The 27,411-nt window shown below is 35.3% G+C and overlaps 1 protein-coding gene across 1 annotated transcript; it reads left to right on the top strand.

Annotated features, from left to right (window-relative positions):
- The first annotated feature begins 498 nt into the window (after positions 1-498).
- On the top strand, positions 499-18,157 carry LOC128680356 (uncharacterized). The gene is made up of 14 exons (XM_053763441.2): positions 499-983; positions 1,116-2,160; positions 3,529-3,671; positions 4,178-9,183; positions 9,914-10,044; positions 10,520-10,601; positions 11,366-11,514; positions 12,122-12,217; positions 12,487-12,685; positions 12,935-13,083; positions 13,422-13,578; positions 15,208-15,307; positions 15,752-15,862; positions 17,670-18,157. Exons 2-14 carry the CDS (start codon positions 1,296-1,298, stop codon positions 18,018-18,020), a joined length of 7,539 nt encoding a protein of 2,512 aa, XP_053619416.1. The 5' UTR covers positions 499-983; positions 1,116-1,295; the 3' UTR covers positions 18,021-18,157.
- Positions 18,158-27,411: the final 9,254 nt, after the last annotated feature.

The following is a 27,411-nucleotide window of genomic DNA, read 5'->3' on the forward strand; positions in this document are numbered from 1 at the left end:
GGGAATACCCACTAGCTACTGTGGTATTGTCTTTCTTTCAGCGGTCTCAATCTATTAAACACAGAAGAATGCAACTAGACACTAACACATACATACATGAACATTACACTGAAGAGAAAATTTTTTAATGCTTGATATAAACCGAGTATGTTTAGGTATACCTATGTGAGTGAGTTCACTGGGAACATTCGGGTATACTAAAAGTATGGATTGCATACCAATCCTATCATCTATGCTGCTTAACTGCTGAAACCATAGGCTGAACTAATGCCATGTCAATCGCTTAAACGCTTATTTCGGCAAAGCACTATCTGTGGGGCAAAGCCATTTTTAAATTTCATCTGCAAAGTCGGTTAAAAATTCTTTACCACAGCTAAAAAAACGAACGATATTTCAAAAAAGTAGCGGTGACAGGAAGCCACCATTGGATATTTTTGAATGTGCGTTTTGTTTATGTGTGCGTTGTGTGTACCTATATAAAAAATTGCTTTCACCCACACATACCCATCAAATTATCCATGTTGGTTTTCGCGGTACTGAGCGTCAGTGAACTTATTTTAATTTGTGAATTTGTAATTAATTGATTTAAATATTAGATTTGTGTTTTAACAGTGGGTGAAATATTATAGGCGTATGTATAAACTAAAATATTAGCTCCCCTGGCACCAGTTCGATTGTATCGGCGTAAAGCTGATATGATGGCGCGCGTGCAGTACATAGTGGCCTCTTTCTCGAAATAAATTCTGACTTTGTGCTAACGATATCAGAACGCTGCTACATTAAATTAATGTTTTTAACCCTGTGTAATTATTCCATTGTGAAAATAATGCTCATACATTCGTACTTGACCTGTCTGTTCCGAAAAAAAGGAAATTAAGTTTTCGATTTTGTGAGTTTGATATTGTACCAAGGAGACATCCAACGTTCTAAATTGCATAGCGTTATTGGCTTACACTAAGGTCATGAATTCGCACAATGCGATGGTAAGTAACTTGAACCATTATTCATTCATAATAAAGCAATATTTACTAAAATTAGAAGGATATTTTGGTAAAATATTTAAATAACCTATTTCGTGAGTAGAAGCAAACTTCATTTCGATTCTTTTGTTTCAGACTTTGAATGTAGGGTTATTGTGACGATTAGGATCGGTTCGCGAGACTCCAAGGGCAGCTTTGGCCTTTTATTTTGGAGATTGGTGGTGATAAAATTCATGAATAACGAATTTTGATACGATGTATTATTTATTACGTCAGTGATTTTGTTGCCGTCACAGATACCGTATCTTAGTCGAAATGGAAGAGTCTGAGGATAATATGAGTGCTGAAGATATAAAACCAGACATTAGTTTGTTAGAAAAGCCCAAACCGAAGAAACGGTCAATCATTGAAAGAGAATTGGAAACAAATTTGACTGCCCGGGTCACTTCTCCAATTACAAATGCTGAAGCATCAAGCACCAGTAGATATGGCCGAGCTCGCAAACTTAAAATCGATCCAAATATCATTGATGTGGAGAAGTTTGTACCTAAAATTGAGAAGTCGCCATCATTTGAGAAGACCCCAGTAAGAAACCAGAGTCCAGTTTATAGAATGCATGCTTCTAATTCTCCTATAAGGTGTGAATCGTTTAAAGTAACTCCAGTTGTATTAATAGAAAACAATTTGGACAATCAAATAGAAAATATTTACCACGAAAATATATCTTTGAGCAGATTTGGATCTGAAGAGAAAAAGATTACTCCAAATAAAATTCCTAAAGTTTATGTCCGCAAAGACTTAATACAGACAAGAGAAGAAGAAGAGACTATAACACTTATAAAGAACTTGTTTTCGCCATCAAATGGTGGCGGCAAATCAAATTCACATGTAAATAATATTCTAGAAAGATCATCTGAAAAATATGTGCTAAATACATCTCACTCTGAAATGCAAAATGGCTATGCGTCTGTCGTGAAAACTCTAGATTTTGACAGCAATAAGAAGAAAAAGAAAGAACATAAAGATGGAAAGACAATGTCTAAAAGTGAATTATTTGAAATGGAAGCAAAATGTGAATACCAGGTTGGTGACCTGGCGTGGTCTAGAATGGGAACATATCCGTTTTGGCCATGTATTGTTACAAGAGAACCCTTTAATGGAATGTTTGTTAAAAAGAAGTGTAAGTAGGTTTTGCATGATTTTTTTTTCATTGCACTGTGCTGGCGAATGTAAATAATATAAAGGGAATAAAGCATACAGGAAGGGAAGTTACTTTAGTAGATCAGTTATCTCTCAGTCTCAATAAAATTTTAATTGGTATAAAAAACAGCTTTGACATTATTCTCATGCATACATTTTTCTTATTTATAGAGTGTGTTAGTGTTAGCAAACTGCAGTCAGATTTTATTCAAGTTGCATAAAATGCCGGCTCCACAATGTCGTCGACCCGTTTGCCAAACTTTGGCGGGTTCGGTATACATTGCTGGTTTCTCAATGCGGTAAATAAAAGCACTCATACTAACTACGCGTACACGCATTCGCGTCGGCGTGTGTTTGAGTTCGGCAAAAGTTATAGGACATGACAACTACCGACATCTAGTGGGAAGCAGTCACATACCTACTATTTTAGTAAAAGAATACAACAAAAATTTTTTATAAATGTGATTCCAAGTTATCTTGTTGTCTGTACCTCTATTGGTGACGTCTAAAATTAGAATTAATAGATGTGTGATTCAAAACATTTGAATTTCAAAATGCATCACAGCTATTGTACAATCTGCATTTCAAGTTTATTGACCTCAGTATGAATCTTATGATCCTTAGAACAAAGTCATAATATTTTCATTCAGAATATTTTTATGAATTTCAAATAAACTAGCTGCGCCCCGGGGCTTAGCTCCCGTGGGAATTTCGTGATAAAAATTACTCTGTGTTATTACATACCCATGTATCAAATTTCATTGGTCTTATTTACACAAAACCTGTTTATTTATAGCACTTTTAACTTCTGCTGTAAATAATTTTAATATACTATGCAATAATATTTTGTTTCTATATAATAAGGTAATAATATATTTCAGTGGTTCGAAGATTACCGCTTACACAAACAATACAATATTATACAAACTCACAAAGATATTCTCTTTTTGCAAGAATTAGCCCAGACATATATATAATTATAAGACAGTTTGAATTCAAATAACAAGATCTAGCTATATGAGACTCTAGATGTTGCTCAGGGCTTCACTCCCATGGGAATTTTGAGATAAAATATAGCCTATAGCAATCGTGGATAATGCACCTTTCTAATGGTGAAAGAATTTTTGAAATCGGTTCAGTAGTTTCAAAGATTACCCGCCTCAAACATACAAACTAACAAATGCTTACCTCTTTATAATAATAGTATTATTACTCCTTTTCATTCTAAATATCAGTAATTTAGAATCAAAAGGAGTAAATGAAAACAAAACCACGCGCAAGAACCCAGCTCTATAAGTTTTTATCATGCCATAGAAAAAAAAAAAACAAAATCAATACCATTTTCCAGTATTTGGGCGTATAGAACGCGACATCATTCACGTGACCTTCTTCGGCGACAATGGGCGTCGTGGCTGGATCGTAGACACCATGCTGAGGAAGTTCCATGGCCAACTCGAGTTTGAGGCCACTAGGGAGCAGTTCACCGCAGCTGTGAGTACAAAATTTTAATTTATATATTTACTAGCTCCCTACTGTGCCATCCCCATAGCTATTTTATTTATTTATTTCCGTTTTCATACATAGTAGCGCCATCTGCTTTTTAAGCGCCAATTATTGGTGAAAACCGTACAAAAATCCGTTTGGTAGTTTTTGAATGTATCGTGTTCATACAAACAGACGCGACATTCGTGACTTTTTTATAATTATGCAAGGATTAAACAAACAAAGTGTTTAAAGTTTCCCGGGGTTTGTTGAATGTTTAATAAAATAAATAAATATGAAGTAAATAAATTACATAATAGTAAATTGTAAATGAAAATGGGTAAGTTTCACCTTACACTGATAAAACCACACCTAGTACATAGGCAGATAGACTGAATAACTCAGCAGGATTGACTAAAATAAAATTATCCTTGCTTCTATTTGTGTTTTAGAAATCCCTCATAATTGTTTAAATACTGCTTCTCTGTATTGAAGTTAATGCTTTCTGTTTCAAGGATAAGAAGAAAGACCCAAGATTGTATGCTGCATTCTTTGTGTCAGAGAAGAAACAACCACAATGGAATATATCTGTGGAAGAAGCTGAATCGTTGTTTAGAGAACCAAAGAGACTACGGATAGACATCCTTAATGAAATGCTCATGAACAACAGAGCTGTAAAAACCACTCCAAAAAATAATAAAAGCGGTAAAATTACCAGAACAGGCAGCGATGTGTCGCTTAGCGAGAGTTTGTATGACACTTTGTTCTCTGAAGATGACGGAAAAGATGATTCAGATAGGTCGCGAAACAAATCGAGAAATAAGTCGCTTGATGTGTCCGAGGTGGTTACAGCATGTCTAGATAACATGGCTGCAAAGACTGGCAACATTAAAATTCAAAGACAATCACATATGGATAGATGGCTTCAAAAAGCAAAGTCTAAGACTCCAGAAAAGTCACATAGACTTCAAATTGTCCCCCTAAAAGTAGAAAAGAAAGAAACAAAAGTGAGTGGTGCTAAAAAGAGCAAGAAGTCACCCAAACCTAGTATACCTTTGTCAGAAAAACCTTACAGTTTCAGAAGATCTGCCAATGAATCTCAAAAAATATTATCAAACATAGAACCTGATTGCAACCCTAATTTGGAATTTGCTCCTAGTTTAAATTCTACTTTAAATAAAATTGGTAATGACAGTTGTGACGACGTTATGAATATTGATGAATTGCAGAATGGAATTGTAGTTATTGCTAAAGTTGAGAACCTGAGTGATAGTGCTCCTGAGAGTGAAATAAACAATGATAATGAAGGTAGTGTTGATTCAGCTGTTACAGTAGAAACTAATAAAAGTGCAACTGAAAATAGCAATTCAAAAATTCATATGGCAAGTGAAGTACACAATGATAGAAAGTTTTCTGATAAGCTAGTTAGTGAATCAGTTTCTTCGTACTCTGAAATTGACAGTGAAATTATGACGAATAATACTAATTCTTTAGATAGTAATAATATGGACATATCATCCATTGAAGAGAATGTTAATCAAGATGTGAATGAGATCAAAAGGCATTTTTTAGTAAAAGATACAAAGCAAAAGCCTGTGACGTGTGAATTAAGTCATGAACTGTTAAACTTAACAAATGGTGGCATTGATGACCATAATGAGACTGAAATGTCTTCCAAAGATTATAATTTAAAGAAACTGGAACCCACAACAAATAGTGTTAACAAAGACAGTCAAGACGAAGATGTAAAGAATGTCTTTCAGAGTTCTGGAGTTTCCAAACATGTTTGTAGAGACCCACAATTCAAAACATATTTGGAGCTGAGGCAAGACGACTTAATAGATCAAAATCCAGAACTAAGTAAGGATGAAATTGTAGAATATTTGCACAAAACTTGGTTATATGAAGAAAATAGAACTGAATGTGATGGCAGAAATGATGATTACAATCAACCTAGTTCAGTTAAGAAATCTAATACTAAATCCAACAAAAAGAAACAACCACAAAGAAGCAGGTGGAAGAAGAATAATAAGTCGTTTGAACCTAATGAACACAGTGATGAAAATATAAAACTTGAAGAGACTGAAGAAAGCACTGAATTATCAGAAATGATAACCAATAGTTCAAATGAGATGAATCATTCCGAAGATCTGCTAAATACTGATAATGATTTATTAATCGATGTAGAAAAAGAATCTAAAACTGACATTGTAACTGACCTAGATTCAATTCATAGTATTTGTAACAAAAAATCTAATGAAACAATCGAGATGGATATTTCCGAAAATCTGCCAAATAGTATAGATATAAAGAAAGAATCTATGGCTGATATTATAAAAGACTCAGATGACATCCATAATATTTCTAGTAAAATATCAAATGAAACAATTGAAAACAAACTTTCCGATGATAGCAACGTATATAATCATCTGCCTAGATTGAGCAAAGTGAATGATATTGATCTAGATGAAATTAATAAAAACAAAACATTTAACGAAAATATTTCATGTGGACAAGATTCAAAGGACGATAAAATAGTTGTTACTACTTCAGAAAGTGTGAAGGACACTTTACACGACGATGATAAATTATGTGAAAATGGTAAACTTGTGTCAAAGGTTTTTTCAAGTGAAGGCGACAGTGATAGACGTGAGATAAGAGAGAGAAATGAACATGGAAACTTAGATGAACATAATTTACACAGACAAGAAAAATATGAGACAAAAGCCGTGTATTCTATTTCAAGTGATGATTTATTTTCAAATAACAAACCAGTAGAAGTCGGAGTTAATGAACAAAGTGATGTAGAAATTATTGCAAATAAAGAACAAAATGACTTAAAATCTGAAACTGTACTCAATTTTTCTTCAATACCGCAAGATAAATATGATGACGACTCAAGTTGTGATTCTATAGATATTTCTTACGCAATATCACCTCTGAGTGTTAAAGGAGATGACGCCGATGATCCGAATATTGAGGATTTAAATAATGTTACGGATAATATTGAAAGTAATGTTACTCAAACCAACGACATTGAGAAAAATACAACTATAAATGGTATTATAGATAGTAATTTTACTATCATAAAACAAGCTGCAAATGTAACAGATATGTCTAATAAAGCTGGCCCCAAAGAAAATATTGTATCTAATGAATCAACTATACATGATCAACCAAAGACTGAAACACTTCCTAATAAAGAAACAGCTGCTAGCATAGAACACTCAGAAGTAAACAAAAATGGCACACATGTTTCGAAATCTGTTGAAGATTTTGAAGGTGATAATTTATCAGTTCATTCAGAAGATAGCGAACCTCTTTCCGTAACTAAAAATAAAATAAGACTTAAACGAAAGGAGCGAGTGAACAAATTTGCAGATCCCGAATTCGTTACGTATCTCGAGATGAGACAGGATGATATCGCGGACGAACATCCTGAGCTGAATGAAGACGAAATTGTCGAATATTTGTATAAAACTTGGTTGTACGAAGAAGATTCAAAGTCTGATATTCAAAAGACTGATGACATTGTTCAATCAAACTTGATTAAAGGCCTTGGAGAATCGAAATCAGCAACTAAGAAAAGAAAAACACGTGAAACTAAAGAAAAGAAAGTTGATAACGAGACTTGCGATGTAGAAACTGCGTCTTTAAAGTCGGAAGAAAGTACATCAATCAAAAGATGGCTTCGTCCAAAAAAATATACTTCTAAACTTTACGCAGATTTTGATAGCAGTAGAGATTCTAGTCCAGTAATAACCGACGAAACTACTGATACTTTTTCCGTAGACAGTGAAGAATATAGAACAAATAATTCAACACCAAGTGATGAAATATCAAAACCAATAAAAAGAACAAATAGTAAACTTTCATTAAAAATACGTCCATTGACACTAAAATCCACTAATACAGAAGTGAGCAAACCAATTGACTTACAAAATGGCGACGTTAAAATTGATTTAATAAAAGCGTCAATACCAGAAATGGTCAATGGTTTTAACGAAGCAGAAGTTATTGCAGAAGTCAAGGAAGAATTTGATCTTGATACTGTTTCAGTTAAGTCTGAAGACAGCGAAAAATCTCTATCGAAACGTAAACAAAAAATTAAATTCGATAGAAATATAGATGATCCCGAATTCGCTAAATATTTAGAGTTAAGGCAAGACGCGTTAATTGACGAAAATCCGCAACTGACTCATGAAGAGGTTGTTAGCTATATGTACAAAACCTGGCTTTATGAGGAAAGTGTTAAATCTGATTTGAAGAAATCTGACGAAATTGAACAATCTAATTTAGTTAGAGGCATAAATCAGGATATTGTTATGCCTAAAAGAGTAAAAAAGAAAGTCAAAGTAGAAGATGATATTGATGAGCCAATGCAGACTAAACCTAAACGTAAAATAATGCAACAGTGTTATAATGAAGATTACCCTGACTTGGAAGATGAGATAGCAATATTTGAAATTATGAAGAATTCTCCCACAGTAGAAATGAACAAATTGGATTTGAAAGAGAAATCTAAAGAAGTAAAGGGAAAAAAAGAAACAACAGAAGAACAATCAGTTATTGAAATAGAAGAAGTTGTAGACGAAGTTGAATTATATTTTCAAGAATTGTCTAAGCCTAAACCAAATGTATTCAAAGGCCTTCTTAGGGAGAAAGTATGCGAAATTTGCGAAAAAGTTGGCAGTTTAATCAAATGTAAAAGTTGTAATGGAATGTTTCATCTGGACTGTGTTAAACATGAGACAGAATCAGTTGAAACTAAAGCGTCTGTGCCGAGTAGAGGTAGAAAGAAAAAGAAGAAAAAGCCCGGACGGCGGCCGAAGAATCTAGAAGATTCTGGAAGCATGAGCGACGAGAAATCGCAAGATGTTTCAGCGGAAAATATGTCTACAGAGGACATCATAGAGCCTGAATCCCGCACGGTTGACGCTGAGAATTTCGAAACACAACTATCTGCAAAAATGAAAGAATTATTAGAAAGCACAGAGAAAGAAATACATTACGATTCTTACTCCAGCGACGACGGCATAGATTGGGACAATTCTATAGCGGGCAAATGCGAAATCGTCGACATAATACTGAAACCGAAAAGCCAAAACACAGATTTCAAATGTAACAATTGTCAAAAATACGACACTCCCGTGTGTTTTGTGTGCAAAATGGCCGCGTCCAAAACTGGTGTGGAATACAGGCAGCGTTGTCAAGTGACTCATTGTAATAAATACTATCATTTGGAGTGCTTGGACCACTGGCCTCAAACTCAGTTTACGTCAAGTGAATCGCGTAATAAAAAGACAAATGAAGTGTTTGAGTCACACATGTGTCCGAGACATGTGTGTCATACTTGTGTGTGCGATGACCCAAGGGGTTGTAAGACTAGGTTTAGTGGTGACAAGTTGGCGCGGTGTGTGCGTTGTCCGGCCACGTACCACTCGTTCACCAAGTGTCTTCCAGCCGGCACGCAGATATTGACTGGATCGCATATCATATGTCCACGTCATTATGAGCACAGGTAAGATGTATAAAACTCGTAGTTTGTGTATAAATAGTAGAACTTACTTTTAGCTGGCAACACTGCGTGTTTTTAACGACCTATCTTGACCTTGAATATTTGGTATTGCCATAAACAAAAACGTAGTTAGTTAGAAATTAGTTTTCAGCTCTGTTTACACATTAGCTCTGAGAATTAATTATTATTTAATTGAAAGAGTGGCTATGAATAACGTCACAATCCCCTGTGGCATTTTCTTAATTTTCGCTATTAATAGCTTTGAGCTGCTTAATTGAACAGTTCTGCTTAACTGCCTCAGCTCTCATCAGTGTTCCAAGTCCCAAAACATTTATTTATATTTGTATTTAAACACATGACAATGAGTTTTAAAGTATTTCATTATATTAAAAAAATATATGATGGTGGATCTAGTCAGCAGCCTCTTAATCCATACTCTATGCATGTGATATAAATACATATTATAAATGCGAAAGTCTGGTCCGCTTTCAGGCTAAACCGCTGGACTGATTTTGATGAAATTTGGTATGTGTATGTAGTTTAAGACCCCCATTTAAATATAGGCTTATAGGCTACAACATCAACCCCCCAAACGACTATAATTGGGGGTGAAAGTTTGTATGAAAGACATGTCTGTTCCGCTTTTAAAGCTAATTAGAAATATAGCTAAAGCTAGTTAGGAATACATTTAAAGATAGCCATTTACATAATATATTTTTATTTTGTTGTACAGGCCCGGGAAAGTGCCCTGTCACGTGAATACGGGTTGGTGTTTCATATGTGCTTTGGGAGGGACACTCATATGCTGTGAATACTGCCCCACGTCGTTCCACGCCGAGTGCCTTAACATTAGCCCACCGGAGGGTAAGTATCTATTTATTGTGTTGCTAGCTGCGCCCCGGGGTTTCGCTCCCGTGGGAATTTCGGGATAAAAAGTATGTGTTCGACATAAAAAGTATGTGTTATTCAAGGTTATTGATCTTGTCAGCAATTGGACGATTCTTGGCTGTTGGTATTTTAAATGCTCGTGATTTACCAGCCCTAAATAAATAATCTTTGTCAAATACCGAGTATAATTATTTATAAATATATACTCAGACAAGATCCTACAGTTATATTCTACCCGTGTACAAAATTTCATAACAGTCTGTCCCGTAGATTTTGCGTGAAAGTGTAACAAACATATATACATACACACATCCTCACAAACGTTTGTATTCTATTTCTAAAAACTTAGATTTTGTTTTATGTGTTAGTTTATTTCTATCGTTTCTTCAAAATCTATTAATAATCTTCTAATCTATTAATAACTATATTATTTTATACATATGTATTGCAGGTAATTACATGTGTGAAGATTGCGAGACGGGTCGACTGCCATTGTATGGGGAAATGGTCTGGGTGAAGCTAGGACATTACAGGTATTCCTTTTGTTTAATGGTCTGTGGTTCAGTGGCGTCAAGAGCCACGCCCCATTCCTCTGTTGCGTTCCGTCGTCCTCCGTCACGTTGACATCCGTCTGATTTTGATATGGAGATTCGACGCAGGTTAATGTCACAACCTATAGAAAACAATTGAGCACGACGGAGCTGCAACATACAATGGGGCGTGGCTCTAACGCTTGTAAAAGTGTTTCGCTCGGTGCGACGCAGTAAGTAGTTGCCTGTGGACAAAATAAAATGTATAAATTCATTAAATAATGACACATGTTAATATGTTTAACCAGATCAAGAGATACCAATTCCTTTTATCGTTCCAATTCACAAGTTTTAAAGGCTCCCGTTCAAACATGGGTAGATTTTTTTCAAAGATCAAGCCTCAATTTACTATAACGGGGGCTGAATATTTGTGTTTCGCTTTCGCAGAATAACTCATGCGGGCGAAGCCGCGGGCAAAATCTAGTAATATATGTATATGTAAGTTAATACTGCAAGCGTGTTTTATATTAGGACAAAGGCTAGTCTATACTATAATTATAAAAAGGTAAGCGTTTGTGAGTTTGTATGTTTGAGGCGGGTAATATCGGAAACTACCAAACCGATTTCAAAAATTCTTTCACTATTAGAAAGATACATTATCCAAGAATAGGCTATATTTTATCTTAAAATTCCCACGGGAGCGAAGCCTCAGGCAACATCTTGTAATAAATACCAGGAGTCCTGCTCACATATTATATCCGTTACAGATGGTGGCCCGGACTAATCCTCCATCCGACAGAGATTCCGGATAACATAATGGCGGTGAAACATTCTCCGGGAGAGTTCGTAGTAAGATTCTTCGGGCAGTACGATCATTATTGGGTCAATAGGGGACGAGTGTTCCCCTTCCAGGAAGGTACCTATTTTTTTTTTATTCGCCTCTTATCAATACTTCCTTTTTTTTGATTTATTATAATTAAAAAAGGAATATCGCTCTAAAATTAAAAATTATTTAATTTTAATTTTATTTATATTTGCGAAACAAACAGTTATATAGAAAAACAGTAAAAATGTAACTTAATTATTACAAAAAAACCAATCGAGTTTCCACTAAATAATTACTTTGTATTACGTACAAAAGGTGGACTGCCATAATATGGCATTTTCTAACAGTCAACCATAGGACCAAACAGTGCGTCTAAAATAAATTTACTCATGATTATAATAATAAAAAAATATATATGTAGTAAATAGGCAAATATATATTTCCCTTTTTTTATCTATCATACTTTCATTCTCCTATATAATAATCTATTGTACATAATTTCCTATTTGTACTGTACATAAAGCGTAGTGCTTTTGTGTAAAATAAAGTCGCCTCTCACGTCTAAGCTTTCTTCTTTGAAATTACGCAACGGATTTTTATGTGATTTTGACTGTTATTCACACAATTTAGTCGGTTTATAGGCCTCATGCGAAGGCCGTGTCGCTAGTTAATAAATAAATAAAAAATATTTTTTCAGGTGATTCTGGCAAAATATCCAGTCAGAAATCAAAAATCGATGCGGCGTTCACGACGGCCATGGAGCATGCGCAGAGAGCGTGCCAAATACTTAAAAGTGAGTTACATATTCAGTATTTGTTTACGGAAGTTGTTTACTATATTTAAATGGTTTTGTTATAAATGTCACACGTGTTTTTTTTTTTAACTAATTTTGAAAATGATGGATCTGTCATTAGAATTTTTAAGTTCGTGGGACATCAAAATCGTTGTAAGTCGTATTTGAAATATTCACAATTTTTTAAAAACTCATCGAAAATTTATTGTGTTCGCGAGGTCGTAAGTTCGCGGCGAACAACTGTGGTCATGTCAAATGTCCTATTCCAGAAGCCCAAGAGAATGAGGAGGAATCCCTCGATATTGCATCTTCTTTACTCCCGCCGCATTACGTCAAACTGAAGGTCAACAAGCCCTATGGTTCCCTGGTCAATAGGAAAGTGGAAATCGAAGAGAGTTCGCTGACTCAGTGCGATTGCGACCCCAACGATAGCGATCCGTGCGGGCCTTACACTCAGTGCCTTAATAGGTAAGATTAAATATTTACTTTGTTTAGTTACACCTGTTTGTCTGTCTGTCAATCAAATTTTAATTTGCTTCCGCTTGTTCTACAGAGTTGACGTTTTCAGTTTTTCCTTATGCCGCCAAGCTGCATAATGATGCGGTTTTTTATAATAAACTATCTCCAGTTTATAAAATACCACGGTATTTTGTTTATATAAACTGGCACACGTGCCAGTCTAAACTGTGCGAGCTTTAATAAAGTATTTATTTTCAGAATGTTACTAACAGAATGCGGTCCAATTTGCCGTGCGGGCGACAGGTGTAACAATCGCGCGTTCGAGAAGAGGCTGTACCCCAAACTGGTCCCCTATCGCACCCCCCACAGGGGGTGGGGGTTGAAAACTTTGGAGGATATCAAAGCAGGTAAGTTATTCCGGAATATGCAACAAATGTGCAAATGTTTTTGTACTATCTTTATCAAATACTACACTTACTACTAAAATTACATACACAACAAGAATATACAATATTTTTTTAATAACTGAACACCGGTTACTAATTCAAAGGCGAATAGAAAAGGATGCAGGTATATGAGAAAAAGAGAACCTTAAATATGTGCATACCCCATAGATTGCGCCTGCGCCTTACAATTTTAACTACAGCAAAAAATGTTAGCTATAAAAGAGGAATGTCACCAGGCGTAACGATTACGAAGAGAATTATGTTCTAAATTTTTTATCTCTATGTTTGTCTCTGTCTAGGCCAATTCGTAATAGAGTACGTGGGGGAACTCATAGACGAGGAGGAGTTCCGGCGCCGCATGGCGCGCAAACACGAGATCAGAGACGAGAACTTCTACTTCCTCACTCTGGACAAGGAGAGGATGATCGATGCCGGGCCCAAGGGAAATCTGGCTAGGTATGTTTAGATCCCAAATCTATACGAATGCGAAAGTCTGTCGTCTGTCTATGTGTCTGTTTCACGGTCACGGTGTCGCTTTCACGACTAAACGAATTTTGATGAAATTGCATCATCGGCCTTTCCCCCCCCCCCCTCTCCTACAAACATAGGCTACTTTTTTTTTTCAAAGATAGAAATATATACGCGGGCGCGACTCGCTTTATCTCTCTATATAAATATGTTTTATTACAATATAAAGTAAGTAAAATTTTTTATATGATCTCTTTCTCACTTCCGCATGTTCCGGGGCTGTGAAGCCGCGAAGCCCGGGGTCAGCGTCAAAATATCTTTAAAATTGTGAAGATTCGGTTGTGATTTTACAACCGGCCGCCTGTCTGACGTTAACCCTCCTTGGGAATGCCATTGTTGCCTATCAGCAGCCGGCTATTTGTCCCTTGGACGTTCCTTGATGTTGATGATCACGCTGAAGGTAAGAAAGCGGGAAAAACAGCATATTACAAAAATAAATTGTTATTTTTATTCTTATTATATACAATAGGAGTTTTGTTTATATTCAAAATATTAGTACTAGCTGCTTCCCAGGGTTTCGCTTCCGTGAGATTTTTTGGGATAAAAAGAACCTATGTGTTATTCTAGGTTATATTCTATCCGTGTACCAAATTTAAATAATAATGCGTCCAGTATATTTTCTGTGAAAGAGTAACAAACTTTTACACATACATTCTCGTGTGTATGTAAGTTTAACACTCTTTCATGCAAAATCTTTGAGATGGATTGTTATGAAATATAGTTCACGGATAGAAAAAAACCTAGAATAACACAGCGTATTTTTTATTCCGAAATTCCCACGGGAGCGAAGCCCCGGGGCGCAGCCAGTTTATAATATTTGTAGGATCTCACATTTTATTTATTTACTATGTATTAGCTTGTGCCCGCGGGTTCGCCCGCGTTAATATCCCGGGACGAAAGGTCCCCTATGTCCTTCTTCTTTTGTCCTTTTTTTAATATAATGTATAAGAAAAGGCTGCGGTGAAGTTTGTTGCGCCGCTTCTTCTTCACCTGTGCTTTGGAAGTCGGCAGTGGACTTAGTTTAAGTAATTTTTTGACGTCAATATGTGATGTATGTCATCCTAAATTGAATAAAGAATTTTGAATTTATAGCAAACTTACTTTCGCATTTATAAATATTAGGATTTTTTTGTGATTTGTACACTTTCGCGCATCGAACACATACGTAACTACATAAATCATATTAGCACGAAACCTTTTTATTTAATGTTGCTGACGTTTCAACGACCTTGTAGTCGCAGTGGCGATAAGTCCCGTTAATATTTGCCGACCTCGGTGGCGCAGTGGTAAAGTGCTTGCCTCCGAACCGAGAAGTTCCGGGTTCGATCCCCGGTCGGGTCATGATGGAAAATTATCTTTTTCTGATTGGCCCAGGTCTTGGATGTTTATTTCTATATTATATGTATATGTTATAAAATATAGTATCGGTTGAGTTAGTATCTCATAACACAAGTGTCGAACTTACTTTGGGGCTAGCTCAATCTGTGTGATTTGTCCTATTATATTTATTTATATTTATAATATAATTTATGTAGTTATATTTCTCCCGTGGTGCAGGTTCATGAACCACAGCTGTGAGCCCAACTGTGAGACACAGAAGTGGACGGTGCTGGGTGACGTGCGCGTCGGTCTGTTTGCTGTCGGCGACATCGCCGCTGTGAGTTTTCTTCGTACCATCACTAGATATTTATTCTTCGCTCCCGTGGGAATTTCGAGATAAAATATAGCCTATAGCAATCTTGGATAATGCACCTTTCTAATGGTGAAAGAATTTTTGAAATCGGTTCGGTGGTTTCCGAGATTTCCCGCCTCAAACACAATTCACAAACTCACAAAAAGAAGAACTGAATCTTTCCGAAAATCATTTGGAATAAATGCGTTTGAAGTCTTTTTATCTGTGCACCAAATTTTAAAAGAAAATTAAGAAAATAAAATGAATGCACTGTCTCCTGTTGGCTGCAACATTGGGTGCTTATCAACCAATCTCGATCATTATATTTGGTGTTGAAATTGCAAATCAATTCATTACAAATCAATTTTCTTTTTGACAAGCCTTTCCCCCCCTTTTATTTGTTTAATGTAGTTTTCCCCCAATTTTCAGAATAGCGAAGTGACGTTCAACTATCTGTTGGAGTGTGCGGGGATCGACAAGAAGAAATGTATGTGCGGGGCCAAACGCTGCGCCGGATACATCGGGGCCAAACCCAAACAGGTGCGTATCCCGCTCGTCCTCGCGTGTTCCGCGGCTGTGACGTCGCGAAGCCCGTGTTCACTGTAGATTAAAACGGCCAAGTGCCAGTCGGACGCGTGCTAGGGGTTCCGTATTCCATATCTATAAAAACGAGCAAAAAATCACATTGTATGGGAGTCCCGTTAAATTTTTCATTTATTTTGTTTTTTTTTTTTGTATTTGTTGTTATAGTGGCAACAGAAATACATCATAAATATATGAAATATTACTGATAAAAAATTATACATAAATTTATATTTAAAAAATGGTAAGCCCTTCTGGCATAATAGGGACCAACACTGTTTGAATGAGTTTCTTTCGGCATTTCTTCTCAGCAGTGGTCGTTCCGAAATGCTAGTAGTTTGTAGCTTTGATAAACATAATTTAATTTAGATTATGACGTGAAAAAGTGCCTGTGAAGGCCTAATTTCTGAATAAATGATTTGATTTTGAAAATTATAACTGACAGATAGACAGAGTCATAATAATAGTCAAGTCATACGGAACTCTAAAAATAATGATTAGTATTTTGTTTGTTAGTGTGTATACTTATCACTAGATGGTAGTGGTGGAAGTCATCTCAGATGCCTGAAGCGACATTAACCTATTAACCGCTTGGCATTTTATCAGCTGTCGTGCCCCCAGCGCCCAGCTCAGTCCAACAGAAAAAAATACCTACTACAAAGAGGGTTGTATGTAATTTACCTATTTAAATATCGATAAATAATATCGAAATTTGTTGCAGCGCGATGTTAATTAACAATCTGTGCTTAAACCCAGGGCAAAATTTTTTTTTACTTTTGGTAGTAGAAAGAATTGAATGCAAAGCCATTGAATATTGTTAATGATTTATTAATTCTCAATATAAAAATTGTCGACATTTGACAACTTATTTGCTTATTTTCAAAAGAATTTAATAAAACTATGTAGAACTATTGTAAAGAAATATTTATTAGTAATTAATTTATTTGTTGTTCTCTGAATAAGTCAATATTAAGAGAACTGCTTTGATGTACATATTTTTTACATGTTACTCTTTGAAGAATGTCCCGACACTAGTGTCGGGTTTTTCCGACGCGGGCGTTTGGCACCTATGCAATTACAAGAGAATATTATCAGTTATTTCACCTAACTTCTTACTTAATTTTATGGCTTTTTAATACGAGCCAAAAGTGTACGACATTACAAATGATTGCTTTATGTAATATATCTTCATATATTAACAAGTTTAAGACAATATAAAACATGACGAGTCGGAAAAGCCACTAAAAACAAACACAGCTATTTTGTCGGATATATACGACCTAGGCGAAATGGACACGATAACATTGGTCGGATTAATCCGACTCTGGCGGTGAAAGGGTTAATAAAGTCCGACACTGGTGACACACTCGTTAAGCTTAAGATAAAGATCGAGCGTTTGGACGAATCCAAAAATGTTGTGATTTTATTTTTGTCATATCTTTGAAAGTATTGTCATTATCAAACTAATTTTTCCACTGGTGATTTCTTAGAATAGTCATTATAACAAAAAATTGTCATAGCATATTATTACATGTTTTATCAACAGTGGCATGCGAATATCATAATAAAAAAATTACTTAAATAGTAGCGGTGGTCCATGTCGGCTTCGCTCATGTAAAAATGTAAATAAATTATACACCGAAATATTCGTCGGGAAAACCGGATGAAAATTGCGAGCAAACAGTTGTTGAGGAATTTGTTGTTGTAAAGAGAAGTCATGTTGAAACTTACTTCAATGAAATCTCAATTAAAATTTTGTTTACAGGACGAATCACAACCAAAAAAGAATAAAATCGCAGCAAAAAGGACATACAAGAAGCGGAAAAACACAGAAGAATCGCCGTCTACGAAATGCAAGCCAAAAAGGCCAGTAGGACGACCCGCTAAGCCGAAGGAATTGACGGAAATTGAAAAAGACTTGCTCATCATTAAAAGTGCTACTAACGGATTGTCCAGTGACTCTGAGTGTAACAGTAGGCTAAGTAGTGTGGAGGGAGACAGAAATAGCAAAGCGTTGAAGAGGAAAAGAGTCAGCTTTTCTTCGGAAGATATAGTTTTGAATTACCCTAGTGTCAAAAAGGTGAAGTTGGACGTGGAAAAGGGTGATTTTGACTGAGTAGGTTTAATTAGATTTTGTGTTGTATGAAATTGGATGGCGCTGTTCATATTGGAGGGAAAAATGAGTGTGAAATGTGACGGTCAGTGGTCTGTTTTTTGTTATATCTATCTGTCATAAGAGCGTGTTCTCATCATTGTCGGATGTGACGCCTCGAAATTAAGGGCCTTTGAAAAAGAAACTAATTTTCTCTGAAGACTTTGCTGTTGTTGTCTTTGGGAATGCCGTCGTTACCTCTAAGCAGTCAAGTCTTTATATCCCTTAATCGCCTCGAACGACATTCGTGAAAGTATGATGGTCTTATTCAAGGTGGGAACCCACAGCTTTATATAGGGAGCCATACACCACGATTGTTTTTGTTATATATATATATATTTTGACATTATTCATTGAACAAAAAAAACCGAATTATTTTTTTGTTAAATGTCCAATTGAACAAAACCTTTTGGGAATATAGTCAATGAAATTGTGTTGATATTGGTTACCAAAAATTTGGTCATTAGTATAATCTAAGTTTCAAAATTGTATAGTGTTAGATTGTGTTATTATAACTATGCATATCAAAGTTATATTAAGTTACGTACATAAACATAGTACCTACTTTATCTTTTTGTTCTTGGCTTTCCTCGTCTGTTGTATTTCTTTTTAAATGCCAGTTCCTATATTTTTTTTCTTTCAATGGGTTTGACGCATTGTCTAATAAAAATCTGTTTAACGAAAATTTGTCTTTCTTTTAACAATGCCGTCTTATTTATATAAAGTTAATTTCGCCATATTTTAGTAATAAAATATTTGTTTATGTTAGATAGAGCTTTTTATGATTGACTAAAAGTAATTGATTTATTATTTTCAAAAAAGCTTACATATTTCTTTTTAAAATTACTATATTTGGAACTGTCAATATGTATATGCTGTTTTATTTCCTCTCTCATCTGTGCGTGTTCCTGGTTGCTTCCTAGCGTCTGAGCCCAGAGTCCGCAATAATGTCTCATACAACACCCGACAAAGCAAAATCAGGATTCTGTAATGTTTGTACATATGAAATTTTAGTTATAGTTAGTAATTTATTACCTATGCATTTAGTATTTTGTAGAATTATGAATACGAAAATTTCTACGAACCATGGATATAACGGAGCCATTAAAAATATAAATATGTAAAGTATAATTTTTGCAAAGTATGTTAAGAAAGAGCTGGGCTGTCTGGCGCAGGCATTTTTTGCCTAATGGGCAGCTCTCACACTCATGTGATGTTTTACACAATCTTGCTAAAGAAATAAATATCTTTTATTTTTATTTTATTTTTAATTTTGGCAGTGTCAACCACATTGTTTGCTACAAACAAACACTAAACATACAACAAACAACGCTTTCTCTTGCACGAAATATTTTGTATTTTTTGTAAGTCATTTATTATCACAATTGACCACGTAACGACTCGGAAAATTCCGCTTCATATTTATAACATGATAAACAAGAAAATAATGTTTAAATCTCACATTATTATATAATTAGATATTTTTGCATTTACAAAGCCAGTTGAAACTGGTTGATATTTTTTTTCAATTTTGTCAAATTATGGTTCGGTGGTACTAAGTGCATAGCTACTAACTTAGTGTACAGTAGGCATTAGTCTAGTATATGTGCCGAGTGCCTACGGATGTGGTTATACTGATAAATTGTAAAGAGTTTTTCAAGAAGGTAAATATTTTTTGCTTTCATTTGAAATAAACTATTATACTTTTATTCTCTAGTTTTTATTTTACATCTAGATTTCGTCCGCGACTTCAGCCGCGTGGTCCGCACAGGAAAACATCGTGGGGAAATCTGCTTAATGCTTTACTGTCGTCTTTATTGGTTCTAAATATCCTCATATCGAGTGTGTTATTGCTAACACTGGTGTCCGATTTTATTCAAGTCGCCTATAGGCATCTGACATGACTTCTTTTACGACAACTTACCTCCATCTAGTGCCAGGTAGTCGCATACACACTAGGAACTAAACTGTCAACCAGTGTGCAGGTTTCCCTAGGTTTCCTCACGATGTTTTCCGTCACAGGAAGCAAGTGGTATCGTAATCGGTAAACAAACTCATACGGCACGAGTACGATACGAACCTGAGACCTTTCGATCCACAGGCGGGCGTCTTAACCATTACACCGTCACCGCTTCACCGGTTCTAAACAGAAAATAATAAAAAATGTGTAGTCATTTATGTTGCGCAGTTGCATTAAGATTTGATTTTCACTAAACACTATCATGGAGGCTGGTAAATGCTTCTAGGTCGTTGTTATTATGTGGAATGAAACACACACAACGACTTTAACGAGCACTATTAATAAGTGTGGTATGCCATTGCCTTTTCCATTTCACACATTAGTTAACAACCAGAGTTTCCTTACGATGTTTTCCTTCACCGGAAACAGATGGTGGTGTATGATAACATACAATACATGAATCAGATCGGTACACAGACTGACATGGCACGAGTAGGATTCGAGCCTTTTCCGAACATATTCTTAACCATTAGACCACCACGCTTCATACCAATAATAATAATAAATCTATTTTTTTTAAATAATAATAATAATAAACCAAACAGAAACTTGTTAAATAAAAGTTACAGCATACTTAAGCTAAAGTATCTATGTTTTGTCACTATTGCACTTTACAATGTTTGACATTGACAGAACAAGACAAAACATAGAGGTTTTTTTTTAATTGGCACAAAACTTTGTTTAATATTTGGAATGAGAACTGTAATATCTAAGAATATTGTAGATATACCTACGCTGCTCTTCTGCTACAAAAAACATAGAGGATTAGAATAAAAATATTATTATTTTAGCTATAATTTTAATGAAAAGAACTCAATATTAAACTCAACAAACAAGCTGAGTATAGGAAGCACACGAGTTTGTACAACCATTTCAAATGTCTATCGCTTATCGGTAGGATCGCGATGTAGTCTCTGTGGAGTAGAAATTCTGTACACCACAGCAACTGGAACAAATATAATAATAAATTGTAAGTTGTATTGAAGTACACAGGCCTTGGATATATGAACTGGCAGGAGGGACAAACCCAAGAAGTGCTGGCGTGATGTCGTCAAGAATGATGTGCTTGTCAATAAACCTTGGGAAGTGGAGACGAAAAAGTAGGAAAGCAGACTTTGGGCTCCGACGCTTTACATCTGCGAAAGTAACCACTAAAACTCATGCGTACAGATGAGAAGGAAGTAAATATGCACTACTTTGTCCTTTATTTCCTTATGTCCTATTTTGTTATGTAATTAATCAATTGGCAATCTAAAGAAATACCTGGAAAGAACTCCACATATAAGATCCTAGATGTACGTATAGATTTAGGATCTAGGTGGCTAAGACCAGATAGATTAAGTCACCTATAATTGACAATTGTGGATATTACCTATGTTGATGTAACTTTAATGAAACATACAAAAAAAGGTGCATTAATGGTATCTAAGTTTTTTAACTATCCCAATAGATTATTTTTAATTGCCAACAATTTAAACAGTAACTAAAAAAAAATGCATTTATATTCTATAATTTAAATGAGTATTTTGATTATGATACCAAAAACCATTCTTATGTATTTTATTAAAATTATGATGATAGAAGATGAATTTTGTTACTGACAAATATTGCATGCCTGAAAGGGAAATCTGTTGAAACTCTCAATTAAATTTACCATTATTGGTATATATGTAAGTAGGTACATGTCCATTGTACATACATGTACAAACAGATTTTGCAATTAATGCTTGTTGTCTTTGATTTTGTACAAATTCGAGTATATGTGGTTAAAAATTACTTTCACCGTGTATTAAACGGGTAAGTTATTTAAAATCTGTATTGGTTCCTCAATTCATGTGTAGATGAGCCCTAGCACTTATATTCTGATGATGATACTTTAGTATGAGCAATAGTTTATTATCAAAATAAAACGTACCTACAATGCCAAACCATGCGAGGAACACCACGCCGCCTTTCAGACCAAATCGATATGCGATTTTATTATCATCCTTAAATTCCAAAATCTTATTCAACATGTCAATATTATACTATTTACAATATTGTCAAAAGATTTGCAAAAAAGACCAGAGAGCATTATGTTTTTTTTTTATTTTACATAGACAAGACAATGTACAAAATGAAAATGTTTATGAAACTTAGGATAATAAAATGTACTTATGTTAAAATGTAGAAGATTTGGAAAGTGGACCCTGGGCTCCGCGCTATAGCTATGGAGGTAACCAGGATCCCGCTTAGATGAAAGAGAGAGAACTCACGAGCTATTTCCATTTCTATTTCCTGTATAACAAAATCGTTGTAGGCTTGTAGTAAATGTCTAGGAGCCGTGTACACTTTTGCTACAAAGATGTTCGACGCATGCTACGTAGGTACACGTACCTACTAATTCCATGGTACGATGTGTCTATGAGGGAAAATGAAATGTATGTGTGTACGGCCGGCTGCAAAAGTCCAGTCATTCTTTGACCAAACTTTTGTAGCCTGTACATTAAAAACTCAAAATCCCTTTCGCAAAACAATAGATATGTTAGATTCACATATTAGCATAGAAAAGAAATTTTAATCTTAACTAATATTATAAATGCGTAAATAAGTTTGGTTGTACCTCTTCACGCCTCAACCAGTCTTATTGCATACCGATATGTAGTTTGAATTTTGAAGAAGTTCATAGGAAACCTTATATGCCGGAAAAATGAATGCTCCCGTGGGAAATTAACGCGGGCGAAGCCGCGGGAAAATACTAGTTCTCTATAAACGAAATATTGTAGTTAATAAGCAAAGATAAGACAGAGAAAGACACCCGTGGATGTACAAGATAGCATTCTCAAGGAGAACTGACGACAGGCAGCAGTTCTAAAATCACAGTCGACTAAAAAAATTAACATACTCCGATTCTGTAGACGGCCGAAGGGGATTTATTATTTACGGCCGGTATCAACAGGGCTTCGCGACACCACAGCCACAAAACAAATCGGAGAACACGCGAGGATGTAAGAGACAAAGGTTGAAGACGAATTTCGTAAAGTTTAATAACCCTTTCCAAGAAGCACACCTGAATTTGCAGCATTGCAGTCGATCGATATGTCACTAATTTATTTATGCTGGTAGGTACCTCAATCCATTTCATAGTTACGATAGAACCTACTTTCACAAACAGCATAATATCAGAGAAATATAAGCTATCAATTATTATCTTTTAAATTTAATTATTTTTTATGAGAACTACTGCCACTTAGAGTTTAAAAATTCGATAATTTTTATCCGCCGAACTATTGCTACCCAAAAGTTGGCCCTAGTCCGGTCAACCGGACTAACAACCGAACTTACCGCTAATAGATGGAGGTTTTCAACCGAATGAAGTGAACCTTAGCTAAACTCCGAAGCGCATATTTTAATTGCTGACAGAGGGCTGCCATGAAAGATAAACAGCAGTGCATAGCGTCCACACGTTCACTTTTTTACGTTGCGTCCACGATATATTCAAATCCAAATTCGAAATTCAAATTCAAACCATTTATTCAGATATTAGACCTTCACAGGCACTTTTTCTCGTCAATCTTTATATTTATAGTTATTTCTCACAAGCTACAAACTACTGGCATTTCGGAACGACCACTGCTGAGAAGAAATGCCGAAAGAAACTCATTTGAACAGTGTTGGTCCCTATCATGCCAGATCGGCTTACCATTATTGTTTCTTAAAATGTTTTTTTTTTCTAATAATATATAAAAGTGCATAATGTACATAGTCAAAAGGTATATCAAAACAGGTTATGAATATAGGAATAAAAGCCAGCATGTGAACGTTAGTAACACTTGTTTGTGTGTTTCGTGGTAGGTCTTAGGGTGCGCGGATCTTCATGGTGGATTTTAATTGACGTAGGTGACTTTTTTAGGTGTGTTTCAAAACGGGTGCGCTTCGAGGAATATTTGGTATATCTTTGTGTAATAAAAATTATCACACTGATAAACATTTGAAAATTCAAATTACTTTATTTTATTTATTATTGTTCTGACTTTCGAAGAAACCTCTCACAAATACATATAATAAAACAGTAAAAGAAAAAAGTATTTCTGTACATTGAAGATATTTAAATAAAAAAAATTGAGATCGATAGAGAATCAGTAATAATAAATATGTCCGCAGCTTTGCCCGCGTTAATGAACTAGAAAAGGCATTTAAATATCATCAATTATTTGGAGACTTCCGTGGCTTAGTCACCACGCCCGTGCGATATCTGGACGTCTTGGGTTCAATTAGAGCATAATATTTTGTTTTGTTCTGGGTGTGCTGTGCCCTTTTCTGTGTTTGTGTCCATCGGACCCGTGATGCAAGCTTATGCTTAGTATGAGCCGTTGAGTATTGTCCATTTACGTTATGAGTATTTTGTATGCCCTCACCGGTAGGACACCGGCCTTTCTTATGCCGTGCGGAGAGGAGAATAAAAGTGGACCCTGGGCTCCGACACTTAGATGATAGATAGATAGATAGATAATTTATTATTTAGAACATGGAGATACGGAGTTGTTAGAAGGGTAATGTACAGCATATTCTGCCTATCAGGCGTAGGAATGTTAACACAAACATGAGAAATTAATATTAGCGTACGTATCATCTGCTTTATACATAGTTACATTACATAATTTTATACATTTAGTCAACATTAATAACCGGCATAATTAGATTCAAATGTCATAATAATTTTGTTACTTACAATTTATATTTGAACTAGTGTCAATTTCATTAGTGTCATAATGACATTTCTCTAGAAGCCAATTAAATAATCTAAATTTAAATTTTTTTAAGATTGCTACTTTTTCTAATTTCTTTGGTAATTAATAGCTGAGGAGCCCTTTAATAACAAAAGTAAAGGGTAGGTATTTAATTTTTTGCTGGCCTCATTCGAGTAAAGCTGTTATGTAGCGAATACAACACCTGTTCCCGGGACACCCATAAAGATTTTAATTTTCCGGTGTTTTTACAGCCACATTGAAGTCTAAGCTTCCTTTCAGCATTGCAGATTTAAATAATAAGTATACACTTAAGAGAATTTATCTGAAGTGAACAAAAATATATGCTGTAATATGCCTCAATTAAAGAATAACAATTTTCAGGGTGAGTTTTAAGCACAGTCTTATTTGAAGTTGATTTTAACTGGCGCGCCGCTGACGGTTAGACAAAATGGCGTACCTACTTTGTGATTTTCTGCGCACGTTAAAGTTAATGTCAAAGTTGACGGTGCAACCCGCCCTCGTGATAGGCATTCTGTCAGAATAATATTGTCAACGATTTATATTTCTTGTTAAAATTTAATTTACTTCGGGGATTGAATATCTTACAATTTGTTATGTCGCTAAATAAATTATAGCTCCCCTTTCTTCTATTGTTTGTTTTTAATCTGTTGTCGAGGTATGTCGCATAAAATTATACTAATTTTAGTATTTTCACAGTGGTATTTCCTCATGACTGAGGATCGAGACCGTTACGCGGAACGAAACACATACAATGACTTTCTTGGCACTATTAATTGAGTCGTTTGCTATTGCCTTCTCCATTTCACACACAAGTTAATAATCAACCAGTGTGCAGGTTTCCTCACGACGTATTCCTTCACCGGAAGCAAGTGGTGGTACATGAAAAAGAATATAGTGTTAGATTCGTAAATACAAACTCAAGTGGCACGAGTGGGATTCGAACCTGGGACCTTTTGGTTCACAGGCGGGCGTCACCATTACACCACCACCGCTTCACATAGGTACATGTCCTATGTTGTGATCAGTTCAGCGGTTTAGTCATGAATGCGGAACAGGATCGGTATACTTACCTATTTAGGAGTTGATTTTTGAAAAAAAAAAGTTTAAGTTTGTGAGGATGTATATGTGTTTGTATGTTTGTTACTCTTTCAAGCGAAATTACTGGACGGGTTGATATGAAATTTATACACGAGTAGAATATAACCTGGAATAACACATGGGTTACTTTCCATCCCGAAATTCCCACGGGAGCAAAGCCCCGAGGCGCGACTAGTATTACAATAATGAGAGAGATATTATTTTGATAAGCATTAAAATGTGTGGGCGTATTTGTCGCCGGTATAATTTATGAAATGTAAAGCCCTTCCTTTTACCGTTCAGATATATAAATAAAAGGTAAAGTTTTATGACTTGTTGGGTATACATTTATACAATTCGTGTTCCATTGTGAGTTAAAGACTAATCAATATAAAGGTTGATCACTTGATAACATTAATAAAAAAAAAGTTGCCCGTTGGCTGAAGGAAAATTTTCTGAAAATAGTACAGAACAAATTCCAGTTGTCTTACTATTAGATAGCCCTATATATATAGATCTATATCACGGAAAAACCTTTCACAAAAGACCAGATGTTCCCGCTGATTAAAATAGCTAAATCGTCAAGGTTTTTTGTCCCTTAATCGGCACGTACAACGTATGCGGGTGTGGTGTAGTCTAGGTAGTCGTGGGCGTTATTTCCACTAACCGTTTTATTCAACTGTTTTCTATGCTCAACGATCCAACCAGTTTAATAATAACTGCAAAAGTGGTTGGAATGCCCAATTGGTTTGCTTCCAATTGGAGCGGCGAGCGTGAGACATGCCGCGCCACGGAAACAACCAAACGTAGAACTGTAGCGTGAAAGTAAAAAAAAAACTGTAATTTTTTCTAACTTATTATTGTTCCCAACTGTTTTGGCTACGTGTAATGCGTTGAGCCAAAAACGCTACGAATCAGATGAAAAAACAAAGCCACGTTGTCATATCTGACCAGTTGGCAACGCCAACTGGTTTAGTAACTAGTTGCTCGTTGAAAAAAAAACAGTTGAGTTTCGTTGGCTCGAAAAACGTCAACGACCCACCACTAGTCTAGGGCGATAGTCACACTCATTGTATCACGCTGGTATATGTATTTAAAAATTGAAATGAATAAATTGAGAATTCGTTTGCCATGTTACCGCTGGTGTCCGCAGATTACCAGCGCCCTAACCTTATCTACTTAAACTTTGTTTGGTAATTTAAGACTATTTAGTTCGCCTATTATATTTTTTTTATTAAGAAAGTAAATTGTATTTTTTTGTTTACAATTTAGTAGCGAATAGAATTTTTAAGTTTGTGTGGCAACAAAATCGGTTAAGTCGTTTTTTTTTATCTTCACAATTTTGTGAAAATTATCTAATTTCAATTCTATAAAAACTACCGAACGGATTTTCGTACGGTATTCACCAATATATAGTGCGATTCCAAGGTTCAGGCATATAATAATTTATTATGATTTTATACGAGTGTAAATTGTAGTTTGCTCTAAAATTGCGTTGTCATTAAAA

Source organism: Plodia interpunctella, chromosome 24 (genome assembly GCF_027563975.2).
Source record: "Plodia interpunctella isolate USDA-ARS_2022_Savannah chromosome 24, ilPloInte3.2, whole genome shotgun sequence".
Lineage (NCBI taxonomy): Eukaryota > Metazoa > Arthropoda > Insecta > Lepidoptera > Pyralidae > Plodia > Plodia interpunctella.

Excerpts from the sequence above, each read along its gene's own strand:
- LOC128680356 (XM_053763441.2), top strand. The coding sequence starts at position 1,296 with ATGGAAGAGTCTGAGGATAATATGAGTGCTGAAGATATAAAACCAGAC. Across the intron at positions 9,184-9,913 it reads CCACGTCATTATGAGCACAG|GCCCGGGAAAGTGCCCTGTC; the intron begins GTAAGATGTATA and ends TTTGTTGTACAG. Across the intron at positions 10,045-10,519 it reads TAACATTAGCCCACCGGAGG|GTAATTACATGTGTGAAGAT; the intron begins GTAAGTATCTAT and ends TATGTATTGCAG.